The 21,649-nt window shown below is 35.1% G+C and overlaps 1 protein-coding gene across 1 annotated transcript in view; it reads right to left on the bottom strand.

The window, feature by feature from the left end:
* The window catches only part of mapk1 (mitogen-activated protein kinase 1), a 29,302-nt gene that overhangs the window by 1,560 nt on the left and 6,093 nt on the right, over nucleotides 1–21,649 (bottom strand). The window contains exons 2-8 of the mRNA XM_084415326.1: nucleotides 12,633–12,815; nucleotides 9,731–9,920; nucleotides 8,273–8,389; nucleotides 7,296–7,410; nucleotides 3,424–3,555; nucleotides 3,088–3,197; nucleotides 759–887 (exon numbers count right to left, since the gene is read on the bottom strand). Coding sequence (XP_084271452.1) covers nucleotides 771–887; nucleotides 3,088–3,197; nucleotides 3,424–3,555; nucleotides 7,296–7,410; nucleotides 8,273–8,389; nucleotides 9,731–9,920; nucleotides 12,633–12,815 — 964 coding nt within the window. The 3' untranslated portion in view covers nucleotides 759–770. The remainder of the gene's footprint in view (nucleotides 1–758; nucleotides 888–3,087; nucleotides 3,198–3,423; nucleotides 3,556–7,295; nucleotides 7,411–8,272; nucleotides 8,390–9,730; nucleotides 9,921–12,632; nucleotides 12,816–21,649) is intronic.

The following is a 21,649-nucleotide window of genomic DNA, read 5'->3' as shown; positions in this document are numbered from 1 at the left end:
GTAATTACGTACAAATTTATAGTTATTTCTACATGTAACGTGTGACAAAGACACTGTAAAATAAAGCGTTAATCAAATTCCATCTGGGGTCCAAAATTGATGTTTGCAAAGTGCCAAAAGACAGTAAAAATGGGCTTTTCAGAGTAAATAAAAACACATTAGCAGGTACACTAGTATATTTAAAAGTTTGGGGTCAGTATGCAAGTAATCATACTAATAATATTCATGTTCTTGGCACTGTTTTGTAATCCAGGAAGTGTAAAAGGAACAACCTCGGAACAGCTGCTCCCTCCCGAGAGTCATCCGGAAACATTACACGTCTTTACGCTACTGACACACACATTTATTTCTTTATTCTAATCACAATATCAATGTGTTTAGTAAGATTTTTTTTTTTTTTTTTAACTCAGCAAGGATGCATTTAATTGATCAAAAAGTGGCAAAACACTTTTACAAATTTTACATTGTTACGAATTATTTATATTTCAAATAAACACTCTTTAAACAAACTTTCTATTCATGAAAAAACTAAAAATGTCAAATGTCTTACACGTGTGCTACGAGTCATTTAAGGGTTTAGAAATAGACAGAATGAAAATTCCTCTTAAAGAGCACAAAATTATTGGATCCTTTGCACTTGTTCATAGTTATTTTCCAGGTATGCAAAAATACACTCTCATCCTTCTTTCTTTCACTATGTGATTGATTCTTTTGTCCATTTAACACAAGCGTTTGGCTTCAGCAAATATTCAGTTTACCTGAGCGATAGGCTATGGTCTGAAGGCTAGTTGAAAGCGTGCAGTTTCTTGAAAGATCAGCTCTTTCAAGGTCTCTTTGGGCAAGTCATCCAGCTCCATTTCAAACTTAAACGGAGCCTCAGCAACAGGCTGTGAGGAATAAATAAAGCATGGGATCATGGGATAAAAGGCTTTAAACACTACTCTTTTGCTTAAACCTGTACAACAATATTATTCACTAAAGCTGTTTTTCAGTGTTGGTCGATAAAGTCCAACACACAAATAGCAAATGATATTCATCAAGTACAGTGTTCAGTGTAGCTATTTGTGCAATAGGGCGGGTGCTTAACTCCATGCAACAATGTCATTCGTAATGTATTGATGTAATAGACACAATAAGCATCGACAAAACTGCTGTTGTGCAAAAGGCACAAAAAATACAGAAAATGTACTGATCACACATGACAAGGTAGCATCAGTAATCTTGCATTCAATCGCTTCTTAACAGACACCCTATAGATAGTCAAAGGTTATGTGGTCATGTGGCTAATAAAGTGCACTTCATAGTGCTTATGTTAGAAACGCTCAACCTTTGATCACCATAAAAGATATGAAAAAGCGGAGACCATGATGAAACTAGTGTTCTTGAAAGCAGAGGACAAGCAGAATATACGTTTTTACATTTATCCTTTACTTTATTAAAGTCAGTCACCCAGAATCCCAAAATAACTGTGACCGGTAGGGGACATGTTCGGTTCACTTAAGTTTTGTCGTGGCCACGACATATTAACCTGTGGGAACATAATATGTCAAGGTATACATAATATGTAAATGTCATTAACTCGTAGCCACGAGATCATTTTGTCGAGGTAACGATATCCTTATGTGGTGGCCACGTGATGTGAAGTCATAGCCTCAAGATCCTATGTTGACGAGTTTAATGCATAAACAAACCTGTGTGACCATGACAACCTGGGATTATCAGAACCTGATATTAATAATAAATTAACGTAACACTTTATTTAAGGTGACGTAGTTACACGTTACTACATGTACTTTCTATAGTAATAACAGTAAATTATGCATAATTAACTAACCGAGTAACTAACCGTAACTCTATAGTAAGTACAGGTAGTTAATTAATATTACTCAGTACTTATTCAAGTACAAAGTAACTACGTCACTTTAAAATACAGTGTAACCTAAATTTATATTTAATTTTGAATTAAGAATGACAAAGAATTGCGGAATTAAGAAATGATTATTAACCTATATTATAGGCCTACTATTATATTATATTGCACGATTTTGCCTAAATTCGAATAAGGTTTGTTATTATCAAAAAAATGTTAACATAAGACATAAGAACATAAAATAATACAGGCCTACAAGAAAAAAATTATCCATTCCATCCCAAAGTCTTTTAAATCCATTAACAGATCGTTTCATTTTTAATATTTGTACATTCATATTTTTACTATAACTATTTACTAATATTGTTATGTACTTGCTAGGGATGCACCGATACCACTTTTTCCAGAACGACTCAGATACTAATACTTTCATTTTTGGTACTTTCCGATACTTGTATTTTCCCTGCATTTGTCATTTTTAAATACATTAGTTAGAGAAACCAAAAGAATATGAATCATATTAATTGGTTTTGCAATCATATTAGTTTGTTTAGAAAATACTTATTTCCTTTAGTTATTTTCATGCATAATGAAGCCTGCTAAAATGTACTGTATGAGCTTGTTACGGTCACTGTTGTAACAAAATGCAACGAATTATAACTGTTCCTTCTGTTGCTCTATCATATTTTATCTTTCATTTAATTGCACAGCACATATTTAGAGGACTCAGTGCAGTTAAAATGTTTAGTAATAAAATAAGAACAAATAATACAATTACAAATAGCACAAATAAATACAATAGAACAAGGAAAGGATAGAAATAAAATAAACAGCTGTTTTTGACCTGCAAACGTCCTGTAATAAATGTAGGGAACCACTGGTTATACATTAATAACTCAACGGTTTATGTTTTACTTACACATAAAATTTTGTTTTAATCCGAATGACACACGTGTGCTTGAGTGAACGATCGGGAATAAAGAGCATGCAACCGAAGTGCTCTCTCTCTACCGTCAGTTAAAGTTAATACATGCCTCCTCGTTTAACTTTCTTTGCCATTGACATCCGACTGAACTACAAACTTTCCGCTGATGTCTGTGAAAAAGTGATACACTCGACAAGCTCGCGCCTATATTTTGTCCTACATACGTTTTACATAAATTGCTATTATCAAGAGTTATCCTGCTGGAATTAAGAAAAAGTAGTAGTGAACTGACCTCATCTGAGGGGTCATAGTACTGTTCCAGGTACGGGTGAGCAAGTGCCTCCTCTACCTCAATCCTCTTATGAGGGTTAAAGGTCAACATCTTATCCAACAGGTCCAACGCTACAAGAAAACAGAGCCAAATATTAACACAGTAAACAAACCCAAATATCACACCAGTTCATTAAAAACAAACTTATTTTTTAAAAGATGTTACTAAGCACACTTCTGCTAAGCTTTTAATTGTTATAACCAGAAATTCAATGCATACTGGCATTTAAGGTGGCTTTGCCTCCAAAATATGAGGACTAGTTTCCTTTAATCAAGGTGTGTCGATGTGACCTCTGACCTTTAGGATCTGCGTTAGGAAACAGGCGGTTCCAGGGCACTTTGCAGCGGAGAGGAAGTGACAGCAGGTAATTCCTCGCCTTAATGTTGATGATGCAGTTCAGGTCCTCCTGAGTCGGGGAGCCCAAAATACCTACAGGACAAAGAAAAGACCAATAAAACCGATTAGACTAAAGGGCATAAGAAAAAAACTGATAAGCAATCAAGAGGATAAAGCAAAAGTGAGTATAGAAATTATGAAAATATAAACAAGGAGCTCAAGGGAATAAAAGCAAAAGAGAAAAGGGGAAGCACTCCTTTCTTTCAGATGTGCTTAGTTTTGTTGCATCATTCCTTGCCATCCTGGCCAGCTAAAACAACTGCAGCTTTCACAAGTTTTATACTTTACAACATCACTCTTAAAAAGATTATCCTTTGTCTTTTGAAATATGAATTTGATATTCTCTAACGTTGGTAAGATCTTGTGTTTTTAAAAAGAAGTGTCTTTTGCTCACCAAGGCTGCATTTATTTGATCTAACATACAGTAAAAATAGTAATATTGTGAAATATTATTACAATTTAAAAGAATGTAATTTATTCCTGTGATCAAAGCTGACTTTTCAGCATCATAATTACTCCAGTCTTCTTCAGTGTCACAGAAATCATTCTAATATGCTTATTTGCTGCTCAAGAAACATTTCCGATTATTATCAATGTTGAAAACAGTTGTGCTGCCTAATATTTTTGTGGAAAACGTAATATACTTTTTTTCAGGATTCTTTTATAAATGGAAAGTTCAAAAGAACAGCGTTTATCTGAAATAAAAATATATTACTGTCAATTTGATCAATGTAATGCTATAAAAGTATTAATTCCTTTACCTTTAAAAAACTTTTTTTTTTAGTGTAGGGGAGAGCGGGGTATGTTGTCACACTTTTCACACTGTCTAACATTTACTGAGCACCATACATCAAAATGGTATAAATCTCATACCAAATGAAAGAAGGAAGTCTTGGGCACATATGTTGTATTCATAACATCTTCATATCTTATCTCATTACGGAGTTGTAGACTGTTGAATAGCGAGTGTGCACTTGTGACAATTTGCCCCGTCGGTGGGTAAGTTGTCACACTAGATTATCTAAAAAATAAGAACACAACTACTTAATTGTGAATATTGATTTTAACTTTTAAACTCAAAACAGACCTGGAAATATAAACATCCGTGCCTGGAGAACCTGGAAAAACAATTATTTCAATCCAAATAATGCACATTTCAATTAAGTGGCAAAACCACTTTACTTTGAACTTTAAACTCAATCGTTCTATGGCTTGCACATAGATCCTGATAACTGAATGGAATGCTGCAGATAACCTGCTTAACTTAACCTCTGAACAAAACAGATGCCCTGTATCTGACTAATCGGACTTATCTCCAGAGTCACAATTCTGACACACATAAATTGCCTGGCCTGAGGTGCAAGCGTCATGGGCCCAATTGTTGCATTTTACACATTTTACGCATATGCTACTCTGAACAATGCCTGAACTTCGTATTTTGAGCACTTCTTGTGGTTTTTTTTTTTGCCTCTTCACAATGACTCGCTTAAATTAGTCCTAATTTGTAAGTCGCTTAGGACAAAAGCGTCTGCTAAATGACTAAATGTAAATGTGTTATAGGCGTGCTAGGCGTGTTATAGGCGTGCTAGGCAGGACAGGGTTGGTGCTGGGGCTGTGTTTATTTGTACAGGGGCAAGTTGTCACATGTGACGACTTGCCCCAAAGTCATTGAGACAACTTGCCCCATATTGACATGTGAGCTAATGTTGGCTAAATCTCAAGTTTAGCTCAACATATCACTTTAGCTAAAGTACCAAAAGACACGTTACTGTCTCCTCTATTTTGTGCAAAATAATAATTTTAAACATTCATACCTAACAAAGTTGTATTGCATAAAATGTAAAGTGATTTTTTTTTACTTTTTAAGCAGAAAAATAAGAAAATTGTGCTAACCTCAGATTACAGTGATCTTGACCACATGTGAACAGGAAGTTGACTATAGAAGAAGTCACATAAAGTGGCTATTTGATTTTTGAGATAGAGCCTCTAGTGTTGGAGTTATGGACAGTGTGACAACTTACCCGTGTGACAACTTACCCCGCTCTCCCCCTACTATTTAAACAACCTAACATTCACAAAACCACTTCCCGAGTCCAGTCACTCAGACCATTTATGAAAACTAAGCTGCAAAAATGGTTCATTCTGAAATGGTATTGACATCAGAACCATGAGCTCATTAACATATAACTGCTCATGTTTACATAACTATTCAGTAGCAGTGATTGACGACAATGTGACTATAGAACAAGGAGGTTAGCCACTCATAAAGGAGATCATTTGCATGTGGAAATCTTTGAAGTACAGTAAGAAAAACAGCCTATAGTATTTCATTTGAAATGACTAAACAACAAATGCTACAATTGTAGAATATGGCACATTTAATAACCCAACTACAAGATGACACTTATTTTTGGTTGCTGTGGACTCCAATTTGAATATATGCAAGTAAAGAAGTGTTCAGAGAATGAAAGACGGTACAACAATAACCCAGCGCGCCAAGCTAATGTGCACACGCAATCTAAATGAGGAAATAAGTAGCGCTATCAACAGGGAAACATCTGCTCACACAGGCCAGACGGGTTCAAAGACACACATGTTAATGGAAGAAAGTGTTACTACACAGACTGTCTCTTCAGGAGCCATCACTATGGGACAACACACACCCTCAAACACACGTAGCAGCATGGACAACGTTATCAGCTCGTTGCAGGGTCAAAATCAACAGCATCTCTGACAGGAAACACTGAGTTTTTAAACTCGTGCAACGGACGGAGAAAGGAAAAATAAAGAGAAGGGAAACGACTGACATCTGATGTGCTTCAACTTGCAAGGGAAATGATGATTAAGCCTTCTTGGCGATAACCATCAAATGCTTATCTCGGTCTTACGATGCAAAACTGACCACAATGCATCATGTTTCAACCCAGAGATGAATGGCCTATGCTGAGCTTTTGAAGAGCGCTCAATGTGTATCAATTATTCAGAGTGAGTTTGAGCATGTTTTCCATTACAGATGGACAGCTTTATGAAAACTGTGGGGAAAAATATATATAAAAAGTATATTCTTCTAAGTATATTTAGAAGAAGAGTTTGATTTCAGTTTACACAATGTAGAGTTTAGTATATGTCCCATGTGATTTAAGCACTCAACTAAACATCAACAATCCACATGAAAAGTTCATAATTAGATCTCCATGATTTGGGGAAAAATCGAATTGCAATTTTTTTGATAAAAATTGCGATTATGATTTAAAATGCAATATTTTTTAATTAGTTCCAGGTTTGCTGTGCTTGTCTATAGGACTGCAAATTTACCAATATGACTTTAAAATAATAATAATATTATTATTATTATTTAAATGTATTAAATAAAAAATTAAGAAAAATATCATAATTATTATTATTTAAAATATTAAATAAAGAAAAATATTATAATAATAATAATAATTGCATAAAACTAATATTTAGTCTCAATTTCTACCACAGGGAGGCCTTAAAGCATCTCCTTTGTTGGCAACAGGTTTATAAATGCTTTAATACCCAGGAAACCTATCCGTTAGAGTTCCTATTCATCTCAATGCAGCTCTGGAAGTACGTGACTTGAAATCTACAGCTTTTTGAGTTTCAATCAGCTATAAATGTCATGTGACTAAAGACACTATACTTACAGGAAAATGACATCATACACCCAAACCCTTTACTAGTGGCTATTCTGAGCTGTGACGTCAAAGGCTGCATGCAGGGAAATATATAAAGTCCACCGGGATGTTTACCTAAGATGTGGTTAAGCTGGTCCAGATAGTGTTTCCCAGGAAAGATGGGTCTATTCGAAAGCATCTCAGCCAGAATACAACCAACCGACCATATATCAATGGACTTAGTGTAACCCTGAGAGAGAGAGAGAGACAAAAGTGTACCATATTGTACCATATTTAAAATCATAGATTTTTGCGTGAACTATTCTTATAAGAAATGAAAAACATCTGTTTAAATTCAGGGTTTTAATCATTAACTAAATAAAAAACAAATCTAAGTAAAACATCTTAAGTAAAATGGTAACACTTTACAATACGGTCTCATATGTTAACATTAGTTAATGCATTAACTAACATGAACGAACAATGAACAAACTATTTTCACAGCATTTATTAACCTTTGTTTATGTTAGTTAATAAAAATGTTCATGTTCATGTTAGTTCTTAGTGCATTAACTAATATTAACAGATACATCTTTTTATCTTTAAAGTGTATCAGTAATGCTAAGATTGTGCCAAGATATGCTGTGTTGTTATGTTAACTAATGTAGTTAACTAATGTTAACAAATTAAACCTTATAGTAAAGTGTTGGCAAGTAACTGTAATAAGTTTAAGTTCAAACACTAAAATTACTAACTGAAAAACATTAAAACAATTAAAACTTACAAATAAGTTAAACCTAAATAGTAATATAAAAACTAATTAAAATGACAAAAAAAGCACATAACAAAAATCACAAAAAATGAAACCTAAATTAAAATGAAAACTGAAAATATAAAGATAAACGCCAACTTAAAATGTACAATGGTATGTCTTCTAACTAAGGATTTGAACATTGAGTAATCCTTCCAGAGAGAGAATACAAACATGTCATTAATACACAGACATTGCCAGAAACCTGAATTCATTTCTTACGAATGTAATGGTCGAACACCAAACTGCTGACTGACGGTCGCACAGAGCAACCAAACAAACGCTTGAGACAACACCTCACCTTAGAATTGAGCATAATCTCTGGTGCGCGGTACCAACGTGTAGCTACGTACTCCGTCAGGAAGCCGGTGTGGTCATGGTCTGGATCGGCCACCCGGGCGAGCCCAAAATCACAGATCTAAGATCAAATAAGCAATAACAAAGAGGTTACAGACATATGTGAATATCCATCGATATCCTAGCTGAGCCTGCTGTGAATTTAATTCAATAATGGTATGACGTGGTGACAATGCAGTTAAAGGTTTAAAGGCAGGGCTTGACATTAACACCCGCCAAATGTGGGTGGATTTCAGCAGTGGCGTGTAACTCTAAACAGCTGGTTGATTTTTATATAGAATATATACATTTTTTCAATTGTCGTCTTTTAAAAGGCATCTGAAATAAAGTAAGTGCAATCAATGTAGTGTTTTAAAAATATAGATTTTTCGATACTGAAATATCTGAAACGCTTAATACTCATTTTCCGCAGAATTGATGCACAATACCAGCTGTGCTTTCTTGCTCTCTCATGATTCTCTCTGACAGCAAAGTTGACACATAAACCCGCCTCCCTTCACTCACTCATTTAATTTGCTCTGGATGAATATTGTTGGTGTAACAGGGCGTGAGATTGCACATAATTTTACTAATTCCCGCACACCCAAAATGCGGCACACAAAGCCGCGTCTCAGTACTAAATTGAGTTCGTTTTCACTGCTTATTGCGATTTAACTGTCAAATACACACAAAAACAATGTCAAAAAGCTGGCCTTTGCGAGTATTCACGAAAACAGTCAGTTATGTTTATGTGAATGGAACAGGTGAGAAAGAAAACGCATGTGTAACAGTATAACGGGGTCTTAAAGCGACAGCCGCCTAAAATACCTGCTGCCGAATTATGAGACAATGTTAAAAATATCTGTATGGCAATTTTTCCCCATGGTATAATGTCAAAATTGTGGCCGGTGAAAATGTGGCTAGTAACTTTGTAATCCACTAGCCACAGTGGCTGGTGAGCAAACAAGTTAATGTCAAACCCTGTTTAAGGGTGTTATTTTTTCCTTTGTTAAATTACTTTCTCATACTATACGGCTATGTCTGAAACCGTAGAAAAGTCTAAAATGACTCACTCATAAATAACGTTAATAATTTTTTTTTTTTACATATAAACGTATACAATTTATTATACAAATTATGATCCAAATTTAAATTTCATTTACATTTATTATACAAATATTTAATCCCATTTACATTTTTAAATGTTGTATGGACAAGCTGTTTTGTGAAATGGAATACCTTCATATTTAATATTTATAGAAAATAATATTAGTAAAACGGAAATGATGTGCTTTTTTGTACAAATGACAGGTGTAGCGTTCTGAAAACATTTGTTCAATTCCATTTGGTGACGCGGAAATGGCACACAACCTTTAAATGTGTTTGAAATGGCATGATGGCTTAAAAACGCAGTGTGCTTCACCTTGAGGTCACAAGTAGTGTTGAGCAAAAGGTTAGATGGCTTCAGGTCTCGGTGGAGAACGTTTGCCGAGTGGATGTACTTCAGGCCGCGCAAGATCTGGTACAGGAAGTAACAGATGTGGTCATTGCTCAAGTGCTGCGTCTTCAACAGCTTATATAAGTCTGTCTCCATCAGATCCTGTACAATGTAGCTATGGTTTGTCAATGTCAAGGTCAAACGCAAAGCTTGGGGTTCAGAAAAGGTTGCATATAAGAGCTGATAAAAGCTTATGGTACATTCACACACTTAGACTGGAGATCTCAGTATGTGCAGCCAGTTGAAGAAACACATTACATTTAATGTGAGAATCTTCTCAACCTTTTTGTACTTTAAATCAGATTTCAAAATAATTCATGTTCTTACTTTCACCATACGCAAATTCTACAGATTAAGTCTGAAATGACCCATCTATCTAAAAGTGTTTTATTCAATGTCTATACGCTTTCAGATATCTACATTACTGTTCAAGAGTTTGGAGTCAGTTAATTTTTTTTTTTTTTTACAAACGAATAGATTTAAGGATGCATTAAATTGATCAAAAGTGACAGTAAAGGCATTTAATGTTACAAAAGATTTCTATTTCAAATAAATGCTGTTATTTTGTTCTTCATCAAAGAATCCTGAAAAAAAGTTAAAGAATTAAGCAGCGCAACTGATTTCAACATTGATAATAAAAAGAAATGTTTCTTGAGCATCAAATCAGCATACTAGAATGATTTCTGAAGGATCATGTGACACTGGAGAGTAATGATGCTGAAAATTCAGCTTTGATCACATGAATACATTTGATTTAAAAATACAGTATATTAATATTCATAAAATATATTATCCATATGTGAAAATATAAAACACTCAAATTGTAATAATATTTTACTATATTATTTTCGATCAAATAAATGCATCCTTGGTGGGCATAAGAGACTTTTTTTTTTTTATATATATAAATCTTTTGAACGCTAGTGATTAACGCCAGTTAATCCTAAAATTTGACCTTTTTTTATATGTGATTTATTCCTCAAAAGTGCAAACATGTAAATGGAGTCACTACAGAACTGGAACAGTCTTATAGAACAGAATCAGATTTAGTTAAACAGCTCTCAGTTCCCATGCCTACTAACAATGATAAGTAGTAAATCTTTGTTTATTTCAGGCTTTGACAAACTAAAAGCTCCTGGACATTTAAAACAACAACCACCACAACAACAAAAAAGCACAAGCCTTTTGATATGTTCTGTATTAATTTCAGCAGGAAACACAGAAGCACAAGAGAGAAAATGGTAAATCTTGTTTCTACTCCCTTCAGCAGCAGCTCTGGCATGATGCGAATCACACAAGAACAACACAGCGATTAGATCATACAAAACTACTCTCACTATCCACACGCCTACCGACTATTGATTTCGGCCCTAAAATTAACTCTTTACTAGAGATTTCTGCATTGTCTCAGCCTACACAGTTGGAAAAGATCGTTGTTTGTGGCAGAGGCCGTATTTTCAGCCTGAACATGTATATTTAAAAAGCTGACCTGAAAAATTGAATGAATTAGAATTTAAATACATCTTAATATGTCTCTTTTTGCTTTAATGATGGCAACATCTGAACTGATAAACATAAAACCTAATGATCATGAACAAAAAAAAGAGCAGCTGACTGTACAAAGAAGTCACATGATCGTCGTCACATTTACTTATTTGATTATTTACTTAGAAATATTGGTAACACTTTGCAATAAGGTCTCATTTGTTAAAGGGATATTTCACCGCTGGAAAGATTGTGTATTTAAATTGGGTCATTTTTGTAGTAGAAATGTGAAATTATTTTAGAAGTTGGAGCCTTCTAGACTGAGAAAAAACAGAAAATGTATACTCTCATTCCTGCGTAATAATCAAGAAACTTTGCTGCCGTACCATGAGTCCAGCAGGCGTAATGATATGACGCAGCGCCTGAAAATGGGTCTAATAGGTTAGACAAACTTCCCGGTCACGTTGGAAGTTACCGAGCTGGGAGCTATTTTCAGGCGCTGCGTCATATCATTACTCCTGCTGCACTCATGGTACGGCAGCAAAGTTTCTTGATTATTACGCAGGAATGAGAGTATAGTTCCTAGCCATATCAGCCTAGAAAATCGCAACTTTTCATTTTCCGTCGGCCTTAGTACACGATGTGACTACAGAAGAGTCAAGTTTTAAATAGGAAAAATATCCAAACTCTTTGGTCATTTTTTTGAGAGAGATGCTAATGGTCTTGTCCGATTCAATGATCTATGCTAAGCTATGCTAAAAGTGGTACCGCCAGACCCGGAGTTCGGCTGAATGGATTCGAAAACGGTCAAACTCAACTGTTTAACTCTGGGGGAGTTGTAAAATGAGCCTATTTACAAAAAAAGTGGAGTATCCCTTTAATGCTAATCGGTAAAGTATCCCTTTATCATTAGTTAATGTATTAACTTACATGAACAAACCATGAGCAATACATTAGTTACTGTTTGTTAATCTTTGTTAACTTAAGTAAATAAAAAAAAACACAGCTGTTCATTGTTTGTTCATGTAACAGCATTAACTACTGTTAACAAATACAACATTTGATTTTAATAATGTATTATTAAATTTTGAAAGTAACATTAACAAAGATTAATAAATGCTGTAGAAGTGCAGTTCATTATTATTTCATTTTTATTAATGTAGTTAACTAATGTAACCTTATTGTAAAGCGTTAGCACTATTTCTAAGTAAATAATCAAATAAGTAAATTAGTGACAATGCTCTTGTACAGTCAGCTGCTCTTTTTTTGCTCATGCTGCATTGCAAAGTTGTTTCAAAATCCTAAAGCGTTGTTTATTTCCCGGTTACAATAAAAAGGATACACGTCTTTCATCTGGTCGATGGTGGGTGTGCGGATGATGTCATTGATGCTGATGATGTTCTCGTGCTTGAAGCGGAGCAGGATTTTAATCTCACGGAGTGTGCGCTGACAGTACGTCTGGTGCTCGAAAGGACTGATCTTCTTTATCGCCACACGCACTTTATTATCACGATCATACGCTGAGCTGAAAAGAAGCAAAAGAGGAGACATCTTCAGATCAAGCATCTTTTCTCTTAAACTGGGTTCACACTGTACGATTTATAACAGTCCTTAACGACTGTTGCTCGTCAGACTGTACGAACATGATCCCCGCTGTAAGCCATGTCACTGTAGGATCACAGATGTCATTAATGTCAGACTGTACGCACTGTTTTACATCAATCCATGACATGTTCAGTGATGTGAGCTGCATTTACATTCGGCATAGAAATGGTGGCTTGCAAACAAAAACAATCTCTATCACTAATTTTGATCATGGCTTGTCTTGAAAAGAAAAATGGAAGAAGAAAGAAAGCAAAGTGGAGCAAGTTTGTTGTTGTTTCACTAATTGTATCATCAGGTTCTGGTTTATGATTTGACGGTTTTCTTAGGGAGAAGTCACAATGCAGGACTGTGGGTCAAAACTTCTGATGCTGCAAGAATTTCAGCAGATTTTGGCCTAGGATCCGGGGAATATTTTAGGATTCTCGACATTTGTCTCAGACAGCCAAATCGTGGCCCAAATAGTACAGTGTGAATCCGGCTTTAGCTCACTCAAAGAATAAAAGACTACAGCACAAAAAATATATGACATTTTTACCAAGTGACACCAAGTGTCAAGTACACAATATAAGAGGTGTAATACAGTGGAAAAGACAATGTGAACGTAGATGGACTTTTCAATTTTGGGCACTTCTGCGGACTTTTAGAACTTTAGAAAAGTTTCTTTAAAACACAATGTAAATGTGGACAAAGGGTCGTAGTGGAAATTATGTTTGAAGGATTGAAGAATGATCAAAACACGTAAAATAAATAAATAAATAAAATAAAATATCATTTTCACGCAATACATATTTAAAAAATGGCTTATGATTTTTTCACTCTTTGTTTAGATTTATCATAGATTTTTTTTTTAAGTACAAATATTTTTGATGATTCATATTTTAAACATTTCAGAAGTAGCAAAAACAAAAGCATGGTTTAAAAAAAAAAACCTTACAAGACAGTTATGACCTTCATATGTATAAAAAAAAAAAATGTTTTTTAAAGTTTAATAGATAAGTCAACCAAACATTCAGATACAGATACTTTGATTAGATTTATCATGTTTTAAAAATGTCAAATAATGCTAATGACGCATTTTCATATTTTGAGCATTTAAGAAGTTGCAAAAACATAATGTGACCTTCACATAAAAGAAAAACGTAACTTTTTCAAAAGTTTTCAAAAGGAATATTAATATTTTTAATGATGGATATTAATATTTTAAGCATTTGAGAAGTTGCACAAAACCCCCCCCCCAAATGTTTAAAAAACATTTCCAAAGACAGTTTTAATACGACTTAAGTTAACTAACTAAAGTTTTCAAAAAGAATAATGACGATAATATTAATGATGGATTTTAATTATAAAAAATAAAAAACTTTTTTAATCAAAACATTTTTAATTAGACCATATAAAAACACCATTTATTACAGTTATTTAAAGTTAATAGTTAAAATAAATAAATAATTCATTTTCCTGTCAATCACCCCAAACCTTTAGCTAAACATGGCTTTGCGTGCGTCACTCTTCTTCTCACATGGGCTTCATGAATGCAAAGAAATTGAAGATGTAATCTCAACTTTATCGTAACCATGACCTGATTCAGATGGTTTCTCTGAACTCTCCACACTGCTGACACATTGTTAATGCTAAATCTGTGTCAGGTGCAGCGATACTGCAACATCTGCACCATTTTCTCTTGCACAGCAGAAACATGGTCAAGCAGGTCAAAATTTATGACGGACCGGACCGGCTGCATTTAAACTTGCATTTTTCACACAACGGCTCAATATGTCTGGAGTTTTTTTGTTGTTGACGCAGATTTCGATCTTGACAAGTGTAAAGTTCACGGATCGAGCATCTGGCTGGCACTGTACACACCACACTCTAAAGGGCAGAAAGTGGAGAAATTACACAGGTTAAGAAAGACCATCGAAGAGAGAGAGAGAAGCAGAGATGGAGAGACATAGCAAGACAGCAAGAAAAAGGGAGAGAGGCATGGTTTCCACGGAGACGGACAGGCGAGACTTTGTGGTTAGGAGTTATGCAACAGGCTGTTGCCATGGTAATGTGAAGGAGGGGGGCGGAGACAGGCTGAACGTTCGTAGTGAATTTACACAATGCTCTGACAATGCCAGATACCCTTGGTGCGAAAGAGGAGGGGGAAAAAGACGCTCCAATGGCGTGCTGTCATGCCACCAAATAATAAAGATGTCTATAAATAAAGCAGGGTCTGCGTGGAAACTGTGGAGGGGAATGACTGCTGCATGTGAACATCTTGAAGACTGAAAATCAGCACAAAGCCTCGGTTGAGGAGCAGCTGAAGGTCTATTTGAAACAACTGGACAAGACGGCAAAGCAAAGCCACTCAAAAAGGCTTTAGTATAACCGTTTTAACTTATGAACACTGTGTGATTTGGGTAAAGCTCATTTCAAGTTCAGATTAAAAAAAATAAAATAATCATAACAACAATAATTAAATTAAATTAATTAAATTATTTGACCATTCCAATTATTTACATCATGACTTCATCGTGATTGTTAAACAAGCACAAAATTCATATTTTTATCATATTTTTTATTTATATTTTTCAGATGACGTTAAAGGCAGTACAACAAACATTACACTGCATAAATACCAAGGCTACCCCCGACTTAAGACTTTTCTAGTCGACTAGTAGTAATTCATTTAAACCATTAGTCAACTGATTGCACATTTATATTAATTTAATTACTTAAATATATACTGGGGAGGAATACTAAACCTTTAATATAGGCATAATATGCCTATTCTGAGCTCAAGCGAATGCATAGCTTGTCACAAAGCACCGGCAACAGTAGCGGATGATTATAAATGTGTCGGAAAAAAATAGCAAGGAAACATTTAATTGATTTAATAAACTAGTGTTTTCTGAGTCAGTGTCGGCTGCAAAGATGAAGTTGACGATGCTGACTCGCCATCCCCGCAGTATAGTGGACGAGCCTTTAGAGAGAAATGCACCTTTCATACGGATTATATTATACATTCCATAATCAGAGAGTATTTGTTTTCCATTTGAATTGGTTCGTTCAAAAGTAGACATTTCAAGTTTTCTTTAGATAGGCCTATATTTCTCATGTTTGTGACGCAAGTAGCCTAGTTTCCGTTCATTTTTGTGACGCGCTCCAGTTCAGCGCATCGAGACAGCAGAAATATAAGTAAATAAATATAAATAAAAGTAGACCCTCTACAGGTTTGAATTATTTATTACTCTCATCTGTATGACCAAAAATGATGGAGTATTTTAAGTAATTCCGCTGTTATCAGGAAAACATGCAAGTTGATCGCGCCGGCTAGTACTTTAGCTTCAACACTCTGCACAAACACTTGGATATTACTTAAGGCAATTAAATAAACAATAATTTAATAAATATATAGGCCATTTAAATGTTTTGTATTGAACATTTTTTCACCCTAAATTTTCATTACCATAACGGGTTCAGAAGTTGTTGTTTTTCTCAACCATATTTTATTCTAATAAAATCAGCATACGTTAAATGCAGTACAACAAATATAACAATGCATAAATACTTCATAATTTAATGTGGTTTTTTTTTCACATTAGAGTAATGAGAATGAGATAAGTTGCATTACGGTAATGATAACTGGGAGGAATGTGCTTTATTCCTATCAAAATTAAAATATAAATGGATAAATTAATAAATAACAATAATCATAAAAACAACAAATAATTAAATCACACTTTTTGCCCCAAAATTTAATTACCATAACATGACGAAGTTATTTTAATGTAGTTATTTCTTACAGTACTGAGATAATTTGCATTACATTAATGAGAACTGGGAGTGTATATATTTAACTGTCATTAAAAAAAACGTCATATAGTATCCAAACCCTAAAAATTACTTTCATTTGGTTTTGGGGTGAAACATAACCCAGACAGATGCTCGGTTTCATAAGATTCACCCATTTAGATGTGTTATGCAATATGGCATTATCTATGTGTTTTACATATCTATTTGTGGATTCATAAGATCCTTTTAGCATGCTTCTTCAAATACTTAAAGAAAACAGAGATGCTTCTATTTCAATGCACCTTCTGAGGGTGAAGGCGCTTCTAAAGCACGTCGAAATGGGGCCGGGACACCACAAGGCTGGATAATCCTTTCTTTTCTGTTCCTAACCCAGAACGCCTGCACATTTACAGCTGTGCCAATAAGAAGCTTTTCACATTCTATAAACCAAAAAATCTTAAAGACATTAACTAGGTTGAACGGTTTCACCATTCTTTGGAGACTGAACAAGCGGATCAAACAGGCCTTACTAGCCAAAAAACTAGCTTTTTACATTTGAAGAAGGAAATGTGAGGGGAGGTTGCCAGGGCAAAAGTCATCACCACGATGCTACAGGTTCACTGGGGTTCTAAATAGAATCCTAGGGTTCTTGATTCAAATTTCAAAGAAGTTCCAAAAAGTTTTTTTTATATAAGGAGACTGCATAATACTTTCATGTTTTACGTGCTATTTCATTTTTTTAAATTTTCAAATGCATAAAATGAAAACAAAATAAATTAATTAAAACTAAATCCATAAAATAATCCCATATGGGAAAAGGTATGAAGCGCCAGACAGAACACATACCCCTGGTTTCACAGACAGGGCTTAAGACTAGTCCTAGACTAAAATGTAAGTCTGAGCTGTTTCCACTGAAATAAACTTGCACTGACTGATCTTAAAAATATATCAGTGCCTTTTTAGTTTTAAGATGCACATCTGTAATGTTTTTTTTTCTAAGCATGTTTATAAAAATTACTTAAATGTCCTAATTGATCTATGGTCTAATCCTGGCTTAGTCTAAGCCCTGTCTGTGAAACCGGGCCTTAAGGTTCTATATTAAGGGCCAGATTTACTAAACACTCGGGGCAAATTACAGTGAGAGCGCAAAACCATAAAAACACAGATGGGAGTGGAAAGTCCTGAGCGTGATCCACTGACGACGTGCAAAATAAAGAACACCGATGCAGTCGGGTCATTTCCATAATGACTATCTACCAAGACCAGCGCAAATTAGCATCTGGTTTAAGATATGCTTTTTTTGGGGGCGGTAAATAATGGTGCAAATACCAGTAAAATTGACAACTGCAGACCTTAGTAAATCACCTTGCATGATTCATTTAAATACTTTCCTCCCATACATTTTGCGTCGGAAAGGGAAACTCCTAGAAATGCATATACAATAACGTCAGCCACAAAAATAAACCTGTCCGCATTTTTCAAATGTGTGTCTTTAGTAAATCCTGACAGTAGTTTTTAATGACAAAAGAGGGTTTGTGCTGTGTCAAGCTGTTAGTAAATCTGGCCCTAAGTGTTTATACTATAAGCCATTACTAGAAGTTTATTAATGGTTATACCAATAGAGAAGATTGCCTTCAAAATTTGGCAAACACGACTAATAATAAATTAACCATCTTGATTTGCAACAAGAAGTTATTTTCCACCCTGATGTGGGCATGTTCTTGACATGCCTTGTCGAAGTCTGCAAAAATAACCAACAATGCAAATAAGAACAACATTAAGTGCTCTCCCTCTCTGCTTTCTTTCGCTCTCTCATTTGCCTGCTCCTTCTGACACTCCTCCCAGTCAGACTGGTTCATGTGACGGCGGATTGACGTCCTTGGCAGAAGGGTTGCCATGGAGACTGGCACCGTGGCAGAGTTTGGCATGGAGGCACGGCCCAGGCAGTAGCCACACAGCCTGCACTCAAACAGCGTGCGTGTGTATGTGTGTAAATGCAGGCATGTGTGAGCTTGTGCATGCATTGACTAATATATTTGTCCGTGCATTTGTGCACACACAAGGGTGCATTAAAGAAAGTGTAATTATTGGACATACAACAGAGTGCAACAGTTGGGTTCAGTAAGTAAAAACATTCATTGGACATTGATTTTAAATGATAACTTATAAACCTTTAAAGACAGATTTACTGTGAGATACGAGGTTGTTAATGGTATTTGCTTCTGCTAAAGCAATCAGCTTGCATTATTGCAGCTTATTTTTAAAATAATTGTTTAACGCTGTAATTCCTGGTGAAAAGCTGCATTATCCATGACGCTGTAACAGAAAATTACACCAATCAGAGTCGAAAAAGCATCACACTCCAAAATAGCTCTTATGTTCTGCCCATTCCCATGAAGCACTGCAAATGGCGTATCGAATCGATCTCCCTACGCTCTCTAAATACTGAAATGTATGTGTATGTATGTATAGGGGTGTAAATCAGAGAGTTCATAACGATACGATATGATATCGCTTCTCTCAGCCAGCGATGCGATATTTGTCGATACCTCAAAAAATTCTGCGATACGATTACGATTCGATTCAGGACTATATCGATTGATTGATCGATATTTAGATATTAGTTTACACAACCAGTTACATTTTTATTACCTCACAAATGCAACCAAAATATAGTAATTAACTAAGTAATTAGTAATTAAAAATACGTTTAATAAACTCTTTGAAAATTGCACACCCTCTCCCATTTGGGACATTTACAACAGAAGAGTTCATTTGCAAAAAACAGATAACTGCAGCTGAGTTGTTTTAATTAAGTAATAATAACTAAAAAAAATACAGGTTAGTTACAAAATTAAAGTTAAAGTATGTTTTTTTATATATTAAAAGTTAGTTTTTTGGCAAAAGCAGATAACTCCACATTTCATGTGTCAGAGTTAAACAAAACCAAGTAATTGCTACGATATATAATAAAACACTTGGTTAATCTTTGTAACGTTCATCTCCTCAGCTGACATAGAGGCCTGATAAACTTTGTTGTAGTGATTACACAACACAGGGAGCTTTTCTCTCACCACTGTAATGTGCTGCTTTAGCAAGGTTGCGTGAAAAAGTTTCAGCTTTTATTTTCCTTTTACACCCCGAAGAAGATATCACGGGTTCATCAAGTTCAATGAAATTATCCATCCTCGATCACTTTTGTCAGCTTTGACTTAACTCCTCTCAGCTAGCTCGTCTTTTCGAAATGACAAGCAGTCTTGTCTCCTGACCTGAATATGGCGCCCTGATTCGCTAAAACGCACTTATCGGGTTGTGTTCACCAACATATGCAATAAACTTAAAATATAGTCTATCATTGTTTTTATACACAATCAGTATTTGTAAATGAGTAGTTTTATATTTCTCCATTTTTAATTCGATTAGGGCAATGCTTCATGGGACTGTAGTTCTTCTTTCCCTCACTAAAGCCGTTAAGTACACAGTCTTGAACCTTTGTCTTTTTGTCTGATTTTCAAAAACTGTTTTGCTTCAAATCAAAGTTTGTAGTGTTGTGATTCACCTTGTAGCTGATTGGCTTGATCCATGGCTTATAACTCTTATAGCTCCGGAACCAGCGCTGATGAAAAAGGGTGGAGGGCTCTGTCTCACTCTATATGACTATCCAAACCTGGTGCAAATCATGCTAGGCTTTAATATCTCCCAAAATGCATTAAAAAATTAAACTTGAAATCAGTTGTTCATGTGTCAAGTGTGTTTTTCTGTCCAAAATTGATTACCCTACCAATTGGCAAACAATCTAAATGACTTATGGCATCAGTTGAGGATCAGGGGCCGGTCGTACCAGCTAGACGTAAAAAAGTTTGGTGTAAGCTGAGCTCTACACTGGGCTTAGCTATGTCCAGCCTTCCGATAAATATTTACACCTGTTGCACCAACTAAAACTACAACAAGGTGCAACTACACCCAGTGTATGACCACGCTGACACATTCTATGGCAGTAATAGTTGAGATTCCATTCACGATACTTACAAACTTAAATTTGCTAATAATAAAAGAACTGAATTTGCTCATGACATCATAAACAAAGCCACTGCACCATCTGATTTCAATGAGTAAACGTTACCTAACGAGTCGGTTAATAATCTCATAATAATAATCCCAGATATGTTCATATATTTTATACTTCCTAATTACATACAGAAATGTAGTGTTAGGTCAGTTACCCATGTCGGCAGTGTGCAGTAGACACACCCATCTTAACTGTGAGATTTAGTCTTAGACAAGCGCTATGGCAAGATGGTGCAACAGGTATTAATTCTGCAAAGAACTTCAGGCGCATTTTACTACAATAGCAAACATTGTCGAGATTCACGTTTTGCAGATATCAAAGACTTTTATGCTTGAATAATCGAGAGAAGCAGAAATGGTGGTCACAAATTAATCGTGCAGCCCTAAGGTTAATAATATAATATAATATATGTTGGCAGACCAAGAAACAGGTGCTCCGGAAATTGTTATTTTAAAGTCATAAAAAACTCTCTTGACCCGTCTCAGCTAAAATCTAATATATAATTCCTATGCAGAAAGAAAAACAGAAACATATTCGATTCTCATCACAGGAAATTCGACATGCACAAACAGACTGCATTTACTGAACTCAAGCTCAAGTGGACAAACAGTCAATATAGTAATTATTATTCGCAATTTGAACAAGAATGAAGTGGTGCTATTTGCAATGAAGGCACAGATCTCGATTTATTACAGCTATAGAGAACATGCCTCTGAATGAGTGAGTCAGCCAGCCTGCTAAAGCAAACAGCCATAGAGAGAGAAAAGCCTTTACACCAGACCGGAGTGACGCGGTTAATGGTCGCAGCTACAGGAAACTCTTACCCTCAAACAATGTAGGAAAATTAGTATAATCACCTAATAAGCAGAAGAGCTAACTGCAGTTATATTACTAAAAGCACAATATAACTG

This window comes from Rutilus rutilus (assembly GCF_951802725.1).
Source record: "Rutilus rutilus genome assembly, chromosome: 7".
In the NCBI taxonomy this organism is placed as follows: domain Eukaryota; kingdom Metazoa; phylum Chordata; class Actinopteri; order Cypriniformes; family Leuciscidae; genus Rutilus; species Rutilus rutilus.
Note: the sequence above shows the minus strand (reverse complement) of the source record. Positions and strands in the feature narration are given on the sequence as shown.